The 16961-nt window shown below is 36.6% G+C and overlaps 1 protein-coding gene across 2 annotated transcripts in view; it reads left to right on the top strand.

The window, feature by feature from the left end:
- ANKRD26 (ankyrin repeat domain containing 26) overlaps positions 1–16322 on the top strand; it is a 93695-nt gene extending 77373 nt beyond the window's left edge. For both annotated transcript variants that reach the window (XM_059056664.2, XM_067030267.1), the window contains 5 exons: positions 5801–6091; positions 6675–6892; positions 8287–8515; positions 14847–14892; positions 16080–16322. In XM_059056664.2, coding sequence (XP_058912647.1) covers positions 5801–6091; positions 6675–6892; positions 8287–8515; positions 14847–14892; positions 16080–16216 — 921 coding nt within the window. In that variant the 3' untranslated portion in view covers positions 16217–16322. The remainder of the gene's footprint in view (positions 1–5800; positions 6092–6674; positions 6893–8286; positions 8516–14846; positions 14893–16079) is intronic.
- Positions 16323–16961: the final 639 nt, after the last annotated feature.

The following is a 16961-nucleotide window of genomic DNA, read 5'->3' as shown; positions in this document are numbered from 1 at the left end:
TCACTTTTCCATAAAAAGGGCACACTGTTGACTGTCTGTGTCTTGAACCATGGCTAGTGATCTGAAGCTGAGCAGCACACCATTACCCCACAGCATCCATTATTTTTTGGTGACAGCTTTATTGAAATATAATGAACATACCATGCAGTTCACTCATTTAAACTGTACAATTCAGTGACTTTTAGTATATTCAAAGAGTTATACAGTTATCACCACAATCAATTTTAGACCATTTTCATCACCCTAAAAAGAAACCCTATACTTTTTAGCCATCACCCTGTGCCAGTTTTCCCTTCCTCATATTCCCAGCCCTAGTACCACGACTATACTCCCTGTTTCTATAGATTTGCCTATTTTGGATATTTCATGTCAGTGGAATCACAGAATATGGGGTCCTTTGTGACTGCCTTCTTTCATTCAGGATAATATTTTTAAGGTACATCTGTTTTGTAGCATGGATCAATACTTCATTTCTTTTTATTGCTGAATAATATTCATTTGTATGGACATACCACATTTTATTTATCCATTCATCAGTTGATGGACCTTTGGGTTGTTTCCACTTTTTTGGGTATTGTTAATAATGCTGCTATGAACACTCATGTCCAAGTTTCGGTGTGAACATATTTTTTTCATTTCTTTTTGGAATATACTTATGAATGGAATTGCTGTATCATATGGTAACTCTGTTTAACCTTTTGAGGAACTGCCATGCTGTTTTCCAGAGTGGCTGCACCATTTTACATTTTTATCCAAAGTGTGTAAGCATTCAAATTTCTCTACATGCCCATCAACACTTGTCATTACCTGTCTTTCTGATTATAGCCATCCTAGTAGGTGTGAAGTGGCATCTCATTGTGGTTTTGATTTGCGTTTCGCTGATGACTAATAATGTTGAGGCACTTTTCATGTGCTTGTTGTCTATTTGTGTATCTTCTTTGAAGAACTGTCTATTCAACTTTTTGCCCATTTTTAAGTTGGATTGTCTTTTTATTATTGAATTGTAAGAGTTCTTTTTGTATCCTAGATACAAATCTTCAATCTGATATAGGATTTTCAAGTATTTTCTCTCATTCAGGAGCTTGCCCTTTCCCCTTCTTGGTGGTGTCCTTCAAAACACGGAAGTCTTTAATATTGATGAAGTTCAGTTAGTTGATTTTTGTCTTTTGCTGTCATATCTAAGAACTGCCAAATCCGGTCATGAAGATAAACACCTGTGTTTTCTTCTAAGAATTTTGTAGTTTTAGCTCTTGCATGTTGAGTTAATTTCTACATATGGTATGAGGTAGACGTCTAATTTTATTCTTTTGTATGTGGATATTCTGTTGTCCCAGTATGATTTTTTATAAAGACTAACTATTCTTGTCTCATTCAATTATTTGGCACTCTTATTGACAAGCAGTTGGCTATAAATGTGGGGCTTTCCTTTTAGACCCTCAAGGGTAATGCATTGATCTGTATGTCTGTCCTATGCCAGTACCAAGTCAGATTTTATGAGAATTCTTTCTTAGTCATCTTGCATATTACCAGTTGTTTTATGTAATCATAAAAAGTCAGTGTAATGGCATGTCTTTAACTCTACTTCTGTGGAGGTTTTTTGCCTCTTGAAGGAGGCTGTGGCCAGCTTATACCTCACTGACCCCATGACATGGTGGTAAGTAGGTTTGCAAAGGTAAAGTCCATTCCTTTTCTTCTCCCTCCATTCAGACCTTTAGTCTCTCACCCAGTGCCTCCCACTTCACTCCAGTTTCCATCAAATCTTGGTCACGAGATCTGCTGACTTAGTCTGCTATCTGCTTCATTATGTTTAGCTCATTATAATTCATAGACTCATCCATAGATTTCACCATCTAGAAGATTAAGTCTGGGCTGTCAGCTTTCCTCGTTGGAAGTCTCTAAGCCATCATGTTGCAATTCACAATTAAATCATCTTTTGACGTGGTTCTTGTTTGGAACACTCATGCTGATCTTGTTCTTGACATAGATCCTGCATTCTCAGAAACCACAGTTCCCTGTATCTACCTTCTTTTATTTAAAAAGAAAGCAATGCATAGCTGTACTTTATAGCTTAACACATAATGAATAGAATAACTATTTCATCCCATCCAAAGAAAAATTTTTAAGAGTATAGCTGTTAAAAACCAGGTAGGGCTTCCCTGGTGGTGCAGTGGTTAAGAATCTGCCTACCAATGCAGGAGACAATGGTTCGAGCCCTGGTCCGGGAAGATCCCACATGCCATGGAGCAACTAACTAAGCCCATGTGCCACAACTACTGAGCCTGCACTCTAGAGCCCGCAAGCCACAACTATGGAACCTGTGTGCCACAACTACTGAAGCCCATGCGCCTAGAGCCCGTGTTCCACAACAAGAGAAGCCACCGAAATGAGAAGCCTGTGCACCTCAACGAAGAGTAGCCCCTGCTCGCCGCAACTAGAGAAACCCTGTGCACAGCAACGAAGACCCAACACAGCCAAAAATAAATAAAATAAATAAAATATTTTTTTAAAAAAAGGTAATAATCAATTTATCTGGGACAAATAATAGATTAGTAATTTGAATTTCAAAGCCAATTTGTATGATACAGAGAAGCACTGTGGTACAATGTAAAAATGAGATAGTCCTACCTTCCCTTACAAACAAGCTTTAAGTAAGGTAAAGGAAAAATTGTATTTAATTATATACTGCCAAAGGACAGTGCATTTGTTTTACTACTGAGAAGATTAAAAATGCTTCAATGATGTTTTATTTCCTCTCTGAGGAAAGGACAATGAAGATTGAGTCCTAGATTAATAAATATTCAAAGCTGCCTATCCCTTAGAATTTCAGTTAATTGAGATGAGGTAAAAAAGTCTGATTTTGGTAATTAAACTGACGATTTCTAGTTGTTTTTCAATTATTATACTACATATGTCTCCTTGCTTACCAATCTTCCTTATCTTCATACTTGAGGGGAAATTCTAAAGAGGCATACCTGCCTATTTGTAAGAAATTGTAAGTGAAGGGAACCTGCCCAAAACTTCCTCCTGAATAGTTCTTAGGTCTTTCTTCTAGTTATCTGCTTCTTCTCATCAGCATTGTTTGTCATTTAAAATTAATCTCAACATTTATTAGATTCCAGTTTATAGGAAACCAATTTCTACTGTGTCTAAGTTATGTTTCTTATTATCTCTTTTTTTAATCCACTTTTCTATCTGTTTTTTCCTAAAAATCTCCCCAAAGTTTAGTAGCTTAAATAAGCAACGTTTATTTTGTTCACAGTCTATACTTAGGAAAAGCATAGCCATGACAGCTGGCCTCTCTTCCCCTCAGTTGGAACACCTACCCTGAACACCTAGGCTCTCTTTGTGGCCTGAGCTTCCTCACAACATGGGGCCGGGTTCCAAGGTTTAGAGCCAGGTAGAAGCTGTGTTGCCTTGTCTAACCTCGCCTTTCAATTCACACAGCATCTCTTTCACCATATTCTGTTCATTAGGAATAAGTCACCTATGCTTGGCCCATAGTCTACCTTTTTTAGATGGAATAAATTTTTTTTAAAACTTATGGATACATTTAAAAACCAGCATAATCCACCCACTGGCCACAATTTTTTATATTCCTTCCACATGAAGAATATACTTATCCCTACTCAGTTCCCCCACAAGTCTCAGGCTCAGGCTTGACTCCAGGATCTTACCATCTTTTCACCAGGTATGGATGGGGATGAGGCTCCTGGGTATGGTTTCTAGAGTATAGCCCCTTGAGTACCAATCCTCTCAGTATTAAGACTTGAGAACTAAAGGGACAAATTTTCTGCCACCCACATACCCAACATTCTGTTAAACTTCTAAAGACTCTCCCATTCAGAAATGGAAAATGGAAGACATGCTGGTCCATAGCAGTTCTGAAATACAACATGATACCTGCTGCCAGCTCTTTGGTTAGGACTTAGTCCCGACCATGGAAGTGATTCTCCTTTGCTGTACCCTCTGAGCTGTTTGTTCTGTCCTTTTCATAAGAAATGACCTGTGTTTGCAGCTGAGTAGTGTTTCTCAATCCAGCAAGGGAAGAAAATGACACTGAAACCTGGAGGAGGGGGGACTTATAGAACTTCTAAGAAAATCCCAAAGGCCTCTTCTCATTTTTGTACTGTCTTGGTCTCTGTTAATCCAAGCTAGCAAGCAGTGTTTTTGCTACCACAGTTCTCTTTAAAGCTTTGAGTGTCCTGTGAATTTTACTGGGGTTCATGCCATTGGAAAAGCTACCCTCCCAAATCTTTTTGAGATAAGCTCTTCCCCTTGGGCTTCTTGTAAAGCTGTTGTAGGACAGAAAGCTTTGTACGATGATGCCTTTAAAATTCTTATGCTTTTTTAAGATCCTTAAAGGAATTTGAGGCACCAACTTAAGTCTTTCCAGGGTCTTAATAAAGGGTTCTACTGTCTTGGTTCATCTTTAGACCATGTTTTCCTAGCAGCACCCTAAATCTGATCTTAGCCCAGAAGCTATTTCTCTGTTTTAGCATTATTTGGGCATGTGGAGATGCTGTAAATGGGATACAGATATCTGAACCCAATGAGTCCTGGATCCTTTATATTTAATAGTCTTTATTTTTTTAGCTTATCCCTCTCATCAGTTTTACTTTCAGCTGCTTTGTAGGTAGAGTCCCCCTTCCTCCAGGTTGCAGTGTCATTTTCTTCCCTTGCCTAGAAGCTGTCACCTTCAGCCTCTTCTAGAGCCGTCAGGCTTCCATTAACAGTCTTGCGAAGCCCTGGGAATTTCGTGAGAGAAGTGTCAAAGAATTTGTAGGCATGCTTTTTTTTTTTCTTTTTTTCGGTGGTACGCGGGCCTCTCACTGTTGTGGCCTCTCCCGTTGCAGAGCACAGGCTCCGGACGCGCAGGCTCAGCAGCCATGGCTCACGGGCCCAGCCGCTCCGCAACCATGTGGGATCTTCCCAGACCGGGGCACGAACCCGGGTCCCCTGCATCGGCAGGCGGACTCTCAACCACTGCGCCACCAGGGAAGCCCTGTAGGCATGTTTTAAAACTACCACATCCACTTGCCTTGTCTTACCAAATAATCATTCTGTCTAAAGGGAAGTAGTTCTTCCCAACTCAGTGTTGTTGAAATTCCAGCAAGTTTTTTTGGTTGTTTTGTTTAGTATGTTCTCTTATTCTGTGGAAAGTAACAAAGCATTACAAGAATTAATGGCACTTTTTGTTCAGAAAAATGTATGGATCATCTCGCTGAACTATTACACTGGGAGAGAGCACCTCTACTGTGATTTCTCCTTAACCCTGCAAAGCATTTCTCCTTGGAATGCAATTCAAATTAGCATAAAATATTTGTAGTTCAGAAAAAAGGCTTATGGCATTAGAAGCCATATTTACAAGACTCATTAGAGTCCAATTTTCAGAGTCTTATTCTGGGAGGCATTTATTAACTCAGCCCTAAATAACTCAATATGATATCCCTAAAACTTTAAAAATCATGGAGGGTTAAGATGGGGGTGGGGAAGGAGTAAGAGGCTTTCTACTAAGAGGTGACTTATAGTCATTTTATGGAGGAAAGACATGAAACAATAGAAGAATAAAAGGGTATAAAATCAAATGCAAATGTGTAACGATGACAGTAAAGGATATATATTTGTGGCTCTTGGTGGTTTGAACTTTTTTCTTCATTTTCTTAGTAATTCAAGGTCCTACATGCTACAATATAGACACCATTTTATTGTAACTGAATTTATTTTAAAAGTTGATAGTGGTTTTGAGTTAGGCTATTCTCAGTCTACATCCCTAATTACCAAATGATTTTATTCATTGCAGATTGATGACCTCACAGCCAAACTGGAAACTGCATCTTCAAAATGTCTACATCTGGATGCAAAAAATCAAGTTCTTCAACAGGAGTTATTATTTATGAAAGTAATGCAAAAGAAATGTGAAAAACTAGAGAAGAATAAAAAGAAGTTGGAACAAGAAGTAGTGAACCTCAGAAGTCATATAGAAATGAATATGATAGAACACAGTCAAGTACAGCAGTATAAACGGGAGATTGAAGAAAGAGCAAGACAGGATATAATAGAAAAATTAAAAGAAGTCAACCTATTTTTACAGGTTAATTTTTTGATCTGTAATGTGCTTTAATTCACTTCACTATAAATTACATTTCGGATGTATACATTTTATGTGTTTCTTCTACTTCCCTGTTATAGCAGTTTGTTTTGTAAATTTCTGGAAGGAAGGTGGCATTTGTTTCTCCCTTTAAATATTTCTGTTTCCATCATTATTCTCACTAAATTGATCTTTCAGAACGATTCTCACTAGAGAATCATTTTATTTTTAAGACCAACTGGTATAAAACAAAACTATTAGGATGAAAAGAAAATACTGTGATTTAGAAATTGTACTATACTCTTGGATTATTCTTAGTTGTATTGTTCAGTTTAAAAATTTTAAAATTGATCCTGTTCTTTGAATTATCAGATTACATGAGATGAATATAAGAATGATCCAACTTTAATTTTATAATTAAGATTTAACTCAGTTTACATTGATGATAAATATTTTTAAAGTTCAGCTTTTTTTTCACACTTAAAATTGCTCTCTGAATCATTGATGCAAAACTAAAGGGCACAAATATACAATAATTATTCAGGTTATAATTATTTTAAACATGTATCTTTTTATTTTACTTCAGACACAAGCAGCATCTCAAGAAAACTTAGAGCAGTTAAGAGAGACTAATAATGCTTCAATCAGAAGTCAAATGGAACTCAGAATTAAAGATCTGGAATCTGAACTCTCCAAAATGAAAACTTTTCAAGAAGATTCTAATAAAGCAGAGTTGGAAAAATATAAGCAACTCTACCTCGAAGAACTAAAAGTTAGAAAGTCATTGGCAAATAAACTAAACAAGTAAGTCAAAACATAGAATCATAGAAAATAAATTTAAATTTAGCTCATTAATTTGCCTCTAAAGCATAATTTTTATTGAGCCAGGTTCATGAGATTAGTAGGAAGTGAAAGCTAACTAGATAGTATAACTTTGGAAAATGTTAGTAAGTGAAGTCACCTTTAAAATGTTAGTCCAGTTTGCATCTCCCCACCTTTTTGTTGGTTTTACATAACTTTATTTTTTATATTTTCATGTATTGGGTTGGCCAAAAAGTTCGTTTGTGTTTTCCTGTAAGATGTTACTGGAAAAACCCAAACGAACTTTTTGGCCAACCCAATAGTTAACCTGACTTAGTCTTTAAGCTAAGTGTTTTTGAAACTTTGTAATTCAGATAAAATTTCTTGTTGGAATTCCCGTAAATAGAAATATTAACGAGTTTAATTATTTTTTGGAAGATTACAGCTTAAACGCAAAGCGTCACATTTTAGCATTTGGTAAATTTACTTTCTTGATTATGATCTTTGGTATCATCGCTAGAGGGCGCCCTGAGACAAACTACTGTATTTGAAGTTTTTCTACTCTACATAAAGGCATGCTTGTGAAATAAGGGGAAAGTAACAGAGGGGCGAAGGGCCGTATAATTCACAAAGTGTCTAAAAAATAACACGGTGGCCTGCGTAAGGGGGTGTGTGGAAGACCGCAAGGGCAGATCCCGCCCCCAGTGCCTCAGGAACAGTGTTACGGGTACCTGTCCGCAGCCTGTTAGGAACCGGGCCGCACAGCAGGAGGTGAGCGGTGGGCGAGCCAGCAAAGCTCCACCTGCCGCCCCCTATCGCCCCCCATCGCTCGCATTACCGCCTGAACCATCCTGACAACCCCCATACACCCCCATCCACGGAAAAGTTGTCTTCCACGAAACTGGCCCCTGATGCCAAAAAGGCTGGGGACCGATGCTCTAGATTATTCCTCAGTGCCGAATGCTTAATTTCTCTGAGGTCATGGGTGAAATGTGTATACAGGGCTGGTGAAAGCAAATGCTTGAAAATGTCTTTGAGGGATGGTTTGTTTTTTCATCCCTGAACTGGTTTACTAAAGGTGAGTGTCTAAGTGCAGCCATCGCAGAAGGCAGCAAGCGTCACCTGTTGGGCCGTCTCCATTGTGACGCCATTTCTCTCCTCTCCCGACTTTGACTTGCTTGTTAGATAAGAATCCCCCAGACACATATATACTTCTTTAGAACAATTTTACACCTAGAATTATTTACAGTAGGTCTGCTCTGACCCATTTTAAGTGTTAAAACGTGGTTTAATGGGACATTCCATTTACTATTATGGCAATTTAAAAAATGCAAATCATTTAGGAATCATTTAGGGAAAATGAAATGAATGAAATTGGTGTTTTGCCGTCTTCCCAGGACTAATGAGAGGCTGGCAGAGATCAGTACCAAACTACTGGTGGAGAAACAGCAGAACAGATCTTTACTCAGCACTCTTTCTACGAGGCCAGTCCTGGAGCCGCCTTGTGTAGGAAATCTTAATAATAGTTTAGTGCTCAATAGAAATCATACTCCAGGAGAAAACTTAGAGATTTCTACCTCAAGTTCACGCCCTTCAAATAAGAGCATGGAGATTTACTTGACCAAGGTTAGTTATATTATCCTTATTTCCTTGGGTTTCAGATTTCTGATAACAATTCTTGTTTTTAATTTGGTGAAATTCTGAATTGTTTATTTGACTTACACACACGAAGTAAAAGCCATAATTAATTATGCTAATAAAGAGACAGAAATTTTATGATTTTTTTAAAGTCCCTGGATTTCTCATTTTCAAGAGATTTATCATTAACTTTATTCAGTAAATTAAACTGACAAATGTTAAATTTCTTGAAAAGCTGCAGTTAAATTCTATTTTAGAAATTAAATATTATTGCCTAATAACCAAAGATATACTTTCTTATTGACTTCAGTTTGGCGATGGTTCATAATCATTTTCAAGTTTTGCTGCACCCTAGTTTTTCTACCCCTAAGCATAAGTGAATGATCGGCATCCAAACACTTAACCATATATGGACTTTTTTTATTTAAAGGAATCCTAGATAAATCCTTTTTGTAAATTAAATAGACTTGTAGCACTAAATAGGTTAATTTCTGTTTTTAAGTTAAAATTTTTTGTCATTTTCATACATGAGAGTGCATCCTTAATTGCTATTTTACTTAGAGCATTTTTATTGAATTTTTATGTCTTGCTGAGCAATTGTAGAACATTTCTAAAAACGTAAATAAAGCAAATATTTAAATTTTTTAAATGAAGTCCACTTATGTCTCTATCTTGCCATCACCTGGCTGAATGAGCACTATGATGGAGAGTCTTTAAATTGCAACAGGTTTTCATTGTGTATCATTGTTATTAAAATATCCATTTTACTCCGTGCGCAGGGGTTTATGGTTTTGATGGTGTTTTCATGATGTTCTTGATGCAGAGAAAAGTAGCCCTTGTTAAATGAAGTCTCAACCTGTTGTCTCATTTGGCTTCCCGTCCTAACAAATCATAGAAGAGAAAAGCTAAGGTTTCTTAGACAGTGTTTTGGCTAAATTGGGTCTAAGTGCTTCAGAGCCGTGAAACTGGACTCCAGGGTCAAAAAAAAAATGCATGTCAAGCCCTCAGTTGCTAAGCATGATGTAAACTTAGAATGTTCTCATGAACTGTCACCCAAAAAAATCAGATAATGTATCATTTTACAAGATGAAGAGGAAAGAGTGTGTGAATGCAAAAACAATGTGAGAGAAAATTTCTGTGGGAATTTTTTCCTTTAATTTTTTTGGAGGAAAGAGGTGTTTATTTTTTTAGTAATTCTAGATAAATCAAAAAATAGTTTATTTTAAACTCAATGTTGTAGTTACTAGGTATACATAGTTCCCTTGTGGGGTCTTTGCCAAATCGTGCTGGTTTTAATAAGAGAGATTGAAGAGCATTACTTGATCAAGATGCAGACATGTCTCCATAATCACTATAGAATGCCGCGGAAGAGTTATTATACAGTTGTTGTTCACGTAATTCTTAGTAAGACTTACAGAAAGAAGGTGCCTTCTGGAATTGCTAGGAATATAATTATTTCTACTAGGAAAACATAAAATAATACTATGAGAGGTGTTAACGTACTGTCTAAAATGATAGAAAGGGGTGGGTTTTCGGATGGGACATTACAAGACGATAGCCTTCTAAAGGTTTTAGCTATGATTCTACAAAGTAAAATGTTAAAAATGGCATTAGGATTGCATTTGTTTATCAGTCTCCTTTATTGGCAAGGTTTTAGCATTTTGGACTATTCCTATTGTGAAGTTTTATCTTACTCAGCATTTTCCCCTAACTTTAAGGAAAATAATTATAGCAAAGTACTGCTCTAGGTCTGTGGTTTCAGTTGCGCTGGTTGTAGCAGCAAGCTTTCTCCATGTACCTAACACTTAGATTTATTACCTCCCTCACCAGTACATGAAGTTCAATCTTATCAGTTGATAGCATTGTGGGGGTAGGAGATTACTACGTATCTGTCTTGCTAATTTTACCCTCAGTTTTCACATTCTAGTTAATTCTGGGATGTTTGTCCTATGTATCAGAAGTAATTTTACAGTTTTTTTTCAATTGTTATTTAATTATATTATTATAAAATACAAAAAGTTAACATTGGCCAGAACAGCTACATCACTGTTAGATTTTCTTGCACATAGAATTTTTTCAAGAACTGAAAACTTAATCTATTCTAGACAATTTTATAACAGACACAATTTCACTGGTTTAAAGATTTTTTTGTGTTCAAGAGTTTTTAGGTATTTGTGTGCTGAACACGATGCAAGGCCAGAGTAGTTAATAAATGCCCTTTAAATATGTCTGAAGTAGGAGGACTACATTTTATACTGACTGATTTTGTACTTTTGGTGCATTACTGACACTTTGAAAATTTTTCTAATGATTTATTTAAGTAATTTAAAAAACTGCTCAAATGTCCATTCAGTTTAGCAACTCTCTTTCTAAATGTGGTCATACAGGGCTTCCCTGGTGGCGCAGTGGTTGGGAGTCCGCCTGTCGATGCAGGGGACGCGGGTTCGTGCCCCGGTCCGGGAGGATCCCACATGCTGCAGAGCGGCTGGGCCCGTGAGCCATGGCTGCTGAGCCTGCGCGTCCGGAGCCTGTGCCCTGCAGCGGGAGAGGCCGCAGCAGTGAGAGGCCCGCGTACCGCAAAAAAATAAATAAATAAATAAAAATAAAAATGTGGTCATACAAATGCACTGAAGCTAAAACAATTAATATTCCTAAGACTTTGACTTTTTATATGACACAACATTTTGTGTCTCACCAGAATATTGAGTCACATTTCTTTTAAAAAAATAGGCCTCCTGTTTACATCACCAAGGCAGTGCCTATCCACTCTGAGTTTTAACTCTAATCAAATTACCACAGTAGTTAAGCTAGTTTCTCATAAGGCACAGGCAGAGTTCAATAAACTTTATTGTCTCAGTTTATTATATCAGTATAATCCTTCTTGTTCCCACTTCATTTTGTCCACGTGGACAAATGAGTAGGCATTTTATCTTTTGAAAGTTAGAGGTAATAGCTCAACTTCTTACAGTTCTTTTTCTTTCATTCATTTTTTTCCTGTACTTAGTTTTTCAGCTCTTTGATCTACAAATTCTTCCTCAGTTCTTCTCTCTGCAGCAAAATACATGTACTTAATATCTACAGACTGCCAAGTGTAATTTCCTTCATACATTAGCCTGTTACAATTGGATAATGAATGGAAGTGGTTTAAATGACTTGATTTTATTACATTTTTGTGAAATTTAAAATGAGTGATATCAAATTTTAAAAATATCAATAATGACTGAAAATAAGTTAACTTCGGAAATGAGTGTGTATGTGTATGTGTGTGGTGTGTATATATTTATCAAATTGGTCTTAAAACGAGAGTGCAACATTATTTTCCAGCCTGCAGTCTCAGATATAATTTAACAGTAATACATTATGGTTGGGTGAACGAACACATACTTGTGCTTCAAATTGTTATTGGCTTCACTACGTTTCTTTCTAAAACGTTTCTTTCCCCTTTCCCCTACTTTATAGTGGGGGTTGTTTTGAACAACGTACGTTAATTATAAAGTCAGGGAAGAAGAAGAGAACATTCCCTCAGTGTCGCGTGGTTCTCTGGCTTGCTGGAGCTCTGGTGCGTAGGTGGCCGATGACACTTCTCTTCCCCTTCTGAGTTCAGCTTGCGGGAGTCAGCAGCTGGAGATCAACTAAGGAGCTTTGTTACTGACACATAACTAAGGAATTGGAGGACGTGCTCGAGGTGTGCAGTCACAGTGGGCCTCAGAATACTTCCTCCCAAATTAGGCCTAAGAGGAGGAAGCAAGTGCTTGACCCCCGCCCCAGGGCGGGCTGCTTACCGCGGGCCTGAGAGCACACCCCAGTTCCCGGTGCTGAGGGCACACACACCTTCTCAAAGAAGAGATTTGGAAGCAAGCAAGCGCTTCTGAGTTCCTTCTCCCAAATTCACCCATTGGGTAAATCTCCCCTCCTCTCATGAGGAGGGTAGGAGTGTAAAGTCCTCACTTAGAAACTTTAGGCCAAGGAATTAGCCTGTAATTTCTGACTGGATTCAAATTCTAATTGAGATTACACTCATGTTTTTTGTACATACAAACTAATGATGAGAGATTGAAGTATGCTAGATGGTAAAGAGACATCTGTTTTGTGTTTTAAATTTTGCCATAAATAACCCGCATGTGGATAATTCATTTGTTGACTCATTTTGGTAAACCAAGTTTTTTTTGGAGGAAATGAATATCCTTTTAAAGAAGAATCTCCTCAATTTTGGCCTGTGTGATTCAACTGAAGATTTTCTCCTTCAAGTTCCCTGTCCTGTGGTTAAAAAAAAAAAAATCTGTGCTTTATAAATTAAATATATTGACTGTTACTAATAGGAGTTATTATAATTTATTCTTGTTCATGCCTTTAAAACATATAATTTAGTTAGAAAGCTACTATTTCATGTCTCATACATCAAACATTATTGAGCTACATGACAGTTTTACATATTCATTTTCTCTGAGTTATAGTTAAAAATCTATATGTTTTTTTTCTTAATCTGAGGAAGTAGCTGGCGTAGAACTCTCTCTAGAGCTGGCTTTGTGACACGTTGGCTTTGTGACAAAGTCTCTCTGAGCCTTTGTTACCTCTTTTGTAAAATTAGGGACTTTGACTAAATCAATGACTCTCACACCTTAAAAATTTTTTTTTCAAGAACCTTTTTTAAAAAAAAAAAATTTTGCATGAAACTGTATTATATAAAACAGAGACAAATATAGAGCTGTTTAGCTAGGAGTGGCTGGAGACCCTGAAGCTGTGACTTCTTTGTCCTTCAATCCTACAGTGTCCTCAGTGGGACCTTCCATTTCTATGGGACATAGTTTGGAAACTACCAGTTGTGAGAGAATCCTTCTAACTAAAAATCTTTAGAATTAAAACTTGCTGATATATTGTTTTCCTGTGTATAATTTTCTCACCTGTGTTTTTGTTAAATGGAAAAGTTTAAAGAAAAATGCAGGTGTGTTCTCCTTATTAATGTTCGACTTCCAACTACTTCCTCCAGCCGAACATGACCCTCACTTAGAAATCAACATAAGGGTCTCGGAAGTACATATTTAGGAAAAGAGCTTTTGGGGGAAAAGAGAGTAATCTTACACAGGTCATTCCCTAATTCAACGCGTGTAAAAACGTGACCTACATTTTGCCGTGTTTATTAATGGTAATAAAAAATCATTTCAGTAAAGGCATCTTCCTTCATCTGTTATGAGTTATTAATTTCACAAAACCTGTCTAGTAATGTTGTCACATTATTCATTTTATAGGGCCTCTCTATAGTGCTGTTGTCAGAAAACTGTTATGGAAAACCATCTCTGAAAATATTGGGAAACCCGCTAGCCAAAAAATTTGTCTTCGCACCTAAAATTCACAAAGGCGTTGGCTATCATGTTATCATCATCATCACAGTGTTCATTATGTTCAGTATTTTAGACCCTGTTTAGTGGGAGGGTGGCTTTTATAAGAAAGATTTTTAAAAGAACACTCTAGGTGGTGACACTTGTAATACAGTTTGAAATGTTCCCACTCATTTCATAATTAAGTAGATAACTATAATTAGTCAAATGTTTCAAAAAGTTGGCCCTAATTTCTAGAATAGAAACAAAATTACAGTTAAAGAATTATACAGTGTTTTTCTTTCTAATTCTAGAAAGTCATGAATCAGAAACTGAGTTTGAAAACTGGCTCTAGCCTCTACTTTTCCTTTCTTCAAGCAGATTCTCTGAAATAAATGTTTTAGTCCTAATATAGACAGCAAAATACCGTTACTTAATTTTTTGCCAGTAGAATTTTGACATGACATTACAACAGAACCATTTTCTTCATTTTATGTATTTAAGATTCTATGTTGAAAAATTATTACCATAGAACATACCTTAAAATTTTAGTTTTATAGAAGTGTAAGAATGGAAAACTCATTTTAAGGAAAAATCCATTAGAGTAAAAAAACTGATGAAACTTTTATAAAGAGCAATTTTTCTAAGAATTGCAAAGTAATGCATTCATTGTAATATATGACTTGAATCATTTACACTCGTTTGTACCAATAAGATCAAATATCACCGTCTGAAATTATGTATATTCAATAGACTGATATTTATTGTACTTTTTATCGGATTAATCTAAATAACATTACATATATATGTTCTGTATTATCTAAAATCAAAATAAGTAGGAATTTATTTTATTTTATGTGATTATTTTTCTATTTACGCAATCCTCAAATTAGGTCTAGCCTCTAGAAGTATTATTTAAAGGCCACATTTCATAACATATACATCATTCCCACAAGAATGTCTCTTGTCTAACTTAAACATAAATAATATTTGACTTATTTCAGATGCAGCAGGAGATGGAAAAAAATATAACTAGAGAACTAGAAAAAGGTATGTTGCCGAAATTTATGAATTAAATTTAGACATTGATTTCTGAAATAAACTGTAAATATTCAATAGTAAATGGCATCTCTTTCCATTGTTTGGACGACAGATAACTGTTGATAGGTTAAATATCTTTTCTTATACATATCTAATGAAAAATGTGAAAGCATGAACATTCATAATGAAAAATATCCTGATTCCTCATTTATTCATCATGTTCCATAGCTTTAAAAAAAAAAAATCTCAAGAAGTCTCTGTATTTCTTTCTATTTCTGGCTATATCCTTCCTCTACCTCTGCCATCCCTGTGGAACTGTCCACCTGCACACTGACACTATTAGAAAACATGGGGTTCATCAACTTCTCAAGTTTCTGGTAGTGATTAAGGCCAAAAAACCCAGACTCAAGCAGTCACGTTCATGTAGCTGTCACTTAGTGGCTGACATTAAAATTTCCTGTCATTGACTTTGTCATTGGTTTATCTTTTGCTCTCAGGAAAAATTCCAAATTCCTTATCATGGAATAAAAACACCCAAATCACTTCGGGTCCTGCCATAGTATTCAGCCTTATCTCTTCACTACCTTCCTCTGCCCCCTTGCTCTGCGTCTGGTCAATAGACCGCTTACAGCCCCACAGGTGCTCTTCCTCACCTTTAGTCTTTGTATTTGCTTCTTGCCTCCATCTCCCGTACTTTTTCCTTGTCCTTCAGGTATCCACTTAAATACCACCTGAACCAAAAAGCTGACAGTATTGACACAAGCTGGGTGTCACTTCTGAGTGTTCCTTTCACCCTCTTTTACACCTGTCATAGTATTTATGACTCTGTATGGAAATTGCCTGTTTGTCCAGTTTATAGTATATGATTTTTCAGGGTGGACTGTGTCACCTTCATCTTGTAATTTCAGTGCTTGTCACAGCACCTTAGCAGATGGTTGTTGAGTAAATGAATGAAGAATGAGAAAACCAGAAGCTCTGATACTCAGCCACAAGAGCAATTAATTCATCGTGCAACCACGGGCAAATTATATAATAGTAATCTTTAATCTTGTATTTTGTGTTATGTCGTGTATAGATATTTTTCATTCTTCAGAACGCTTAGAAAGGTCTCAGCTTTTTTTTTTTTTTTTTACTAACATATTTAGTTAACTCAAGTATTTTAGGTAAAGAATATAATCCTTTCTTTTTCTTTTCAGCTGCAGCAGAATGTGAATCTGGATCCTATAGAGCTTCTCCTCTAGGAGCTACTGATGAGTCAAATCTAAATCAAGATCTAGTTTTGAAAACGTCACAAGAATATGTACAGATTTTGAAGAAAAATTATATGATCTAAAAGATAAATAGTAAAATTTTCCCTGCTGGGTTGTTTGCATAACATTTTAGTTGTTTCCCATTAAATATGATGTGAAAATCTTTATTAAAGGAAAATATTTTTGTATTATATGTGTATGATGAAAATTTATATAGTAATTTAAACCATGTTTCTCTGCATCTAACTTACTTTTAAGCAGATTTTGTGAATCAAAACACTGTTGAGTTTTATATACTCAGACTGAGCCCTGATACCAGCCCCCAGACAACCAAACTTGTCATTAATATATAGTGGTGTTGATTGATAGCTTTTTTGTATTTCCAATTTTATCACTATAGACCTAAAGATTTAGATAGACATCATTTGGATATACTGCTGCTATGGCTATTGTCAAATTTTTTTAAATATTATTTATTTATTTTTGACTGTGTTGAGTCTTCATTGCTGCATGTGGACTTTCTCTAGTTGCGGCGAGCGAGGGCTACGGGCTTCTCATCGCCGTGGCTTCTCTTGTTGCGGAGCCTGGGCTCTAGGCGCACGGCTTCAGTAGTTGTGGCACGCGGGCTTCAATAGTTGTGGCATGCGGGCTCTAGAGCACAGGCTCAGTAGTCGTGGCGCACAGGCTTATTTGCTCCATGGCATGTGGGATCTTTCCGGACCAGGGCAAACCCGTGTTCCCTGCATTGGCAGGAGGATTCTTAACCACTGTGCCTCCAGGGAAGTCCTTATTGTCAATGTTTTGATCTATTACAATTGTTATAGTGCC

This window comes from Kogia breviceps, chromosome 3 (assembly GCF_026419965.1).
Source record: "Kogia breviceps isolate mKogBre1 chromosome 3, mKogBre1 haplotype 1, whole genome shotgun sequence".
Lineage (NCBI taxonomy): Eukaryota > Metazoa > Chordata > Mammalia > Artiodactyla > Physeteridae > Kogia > Kogia breviceps.
This window is presented reverse-complemented; position numbering and strand designations above follow the sequence as displayed.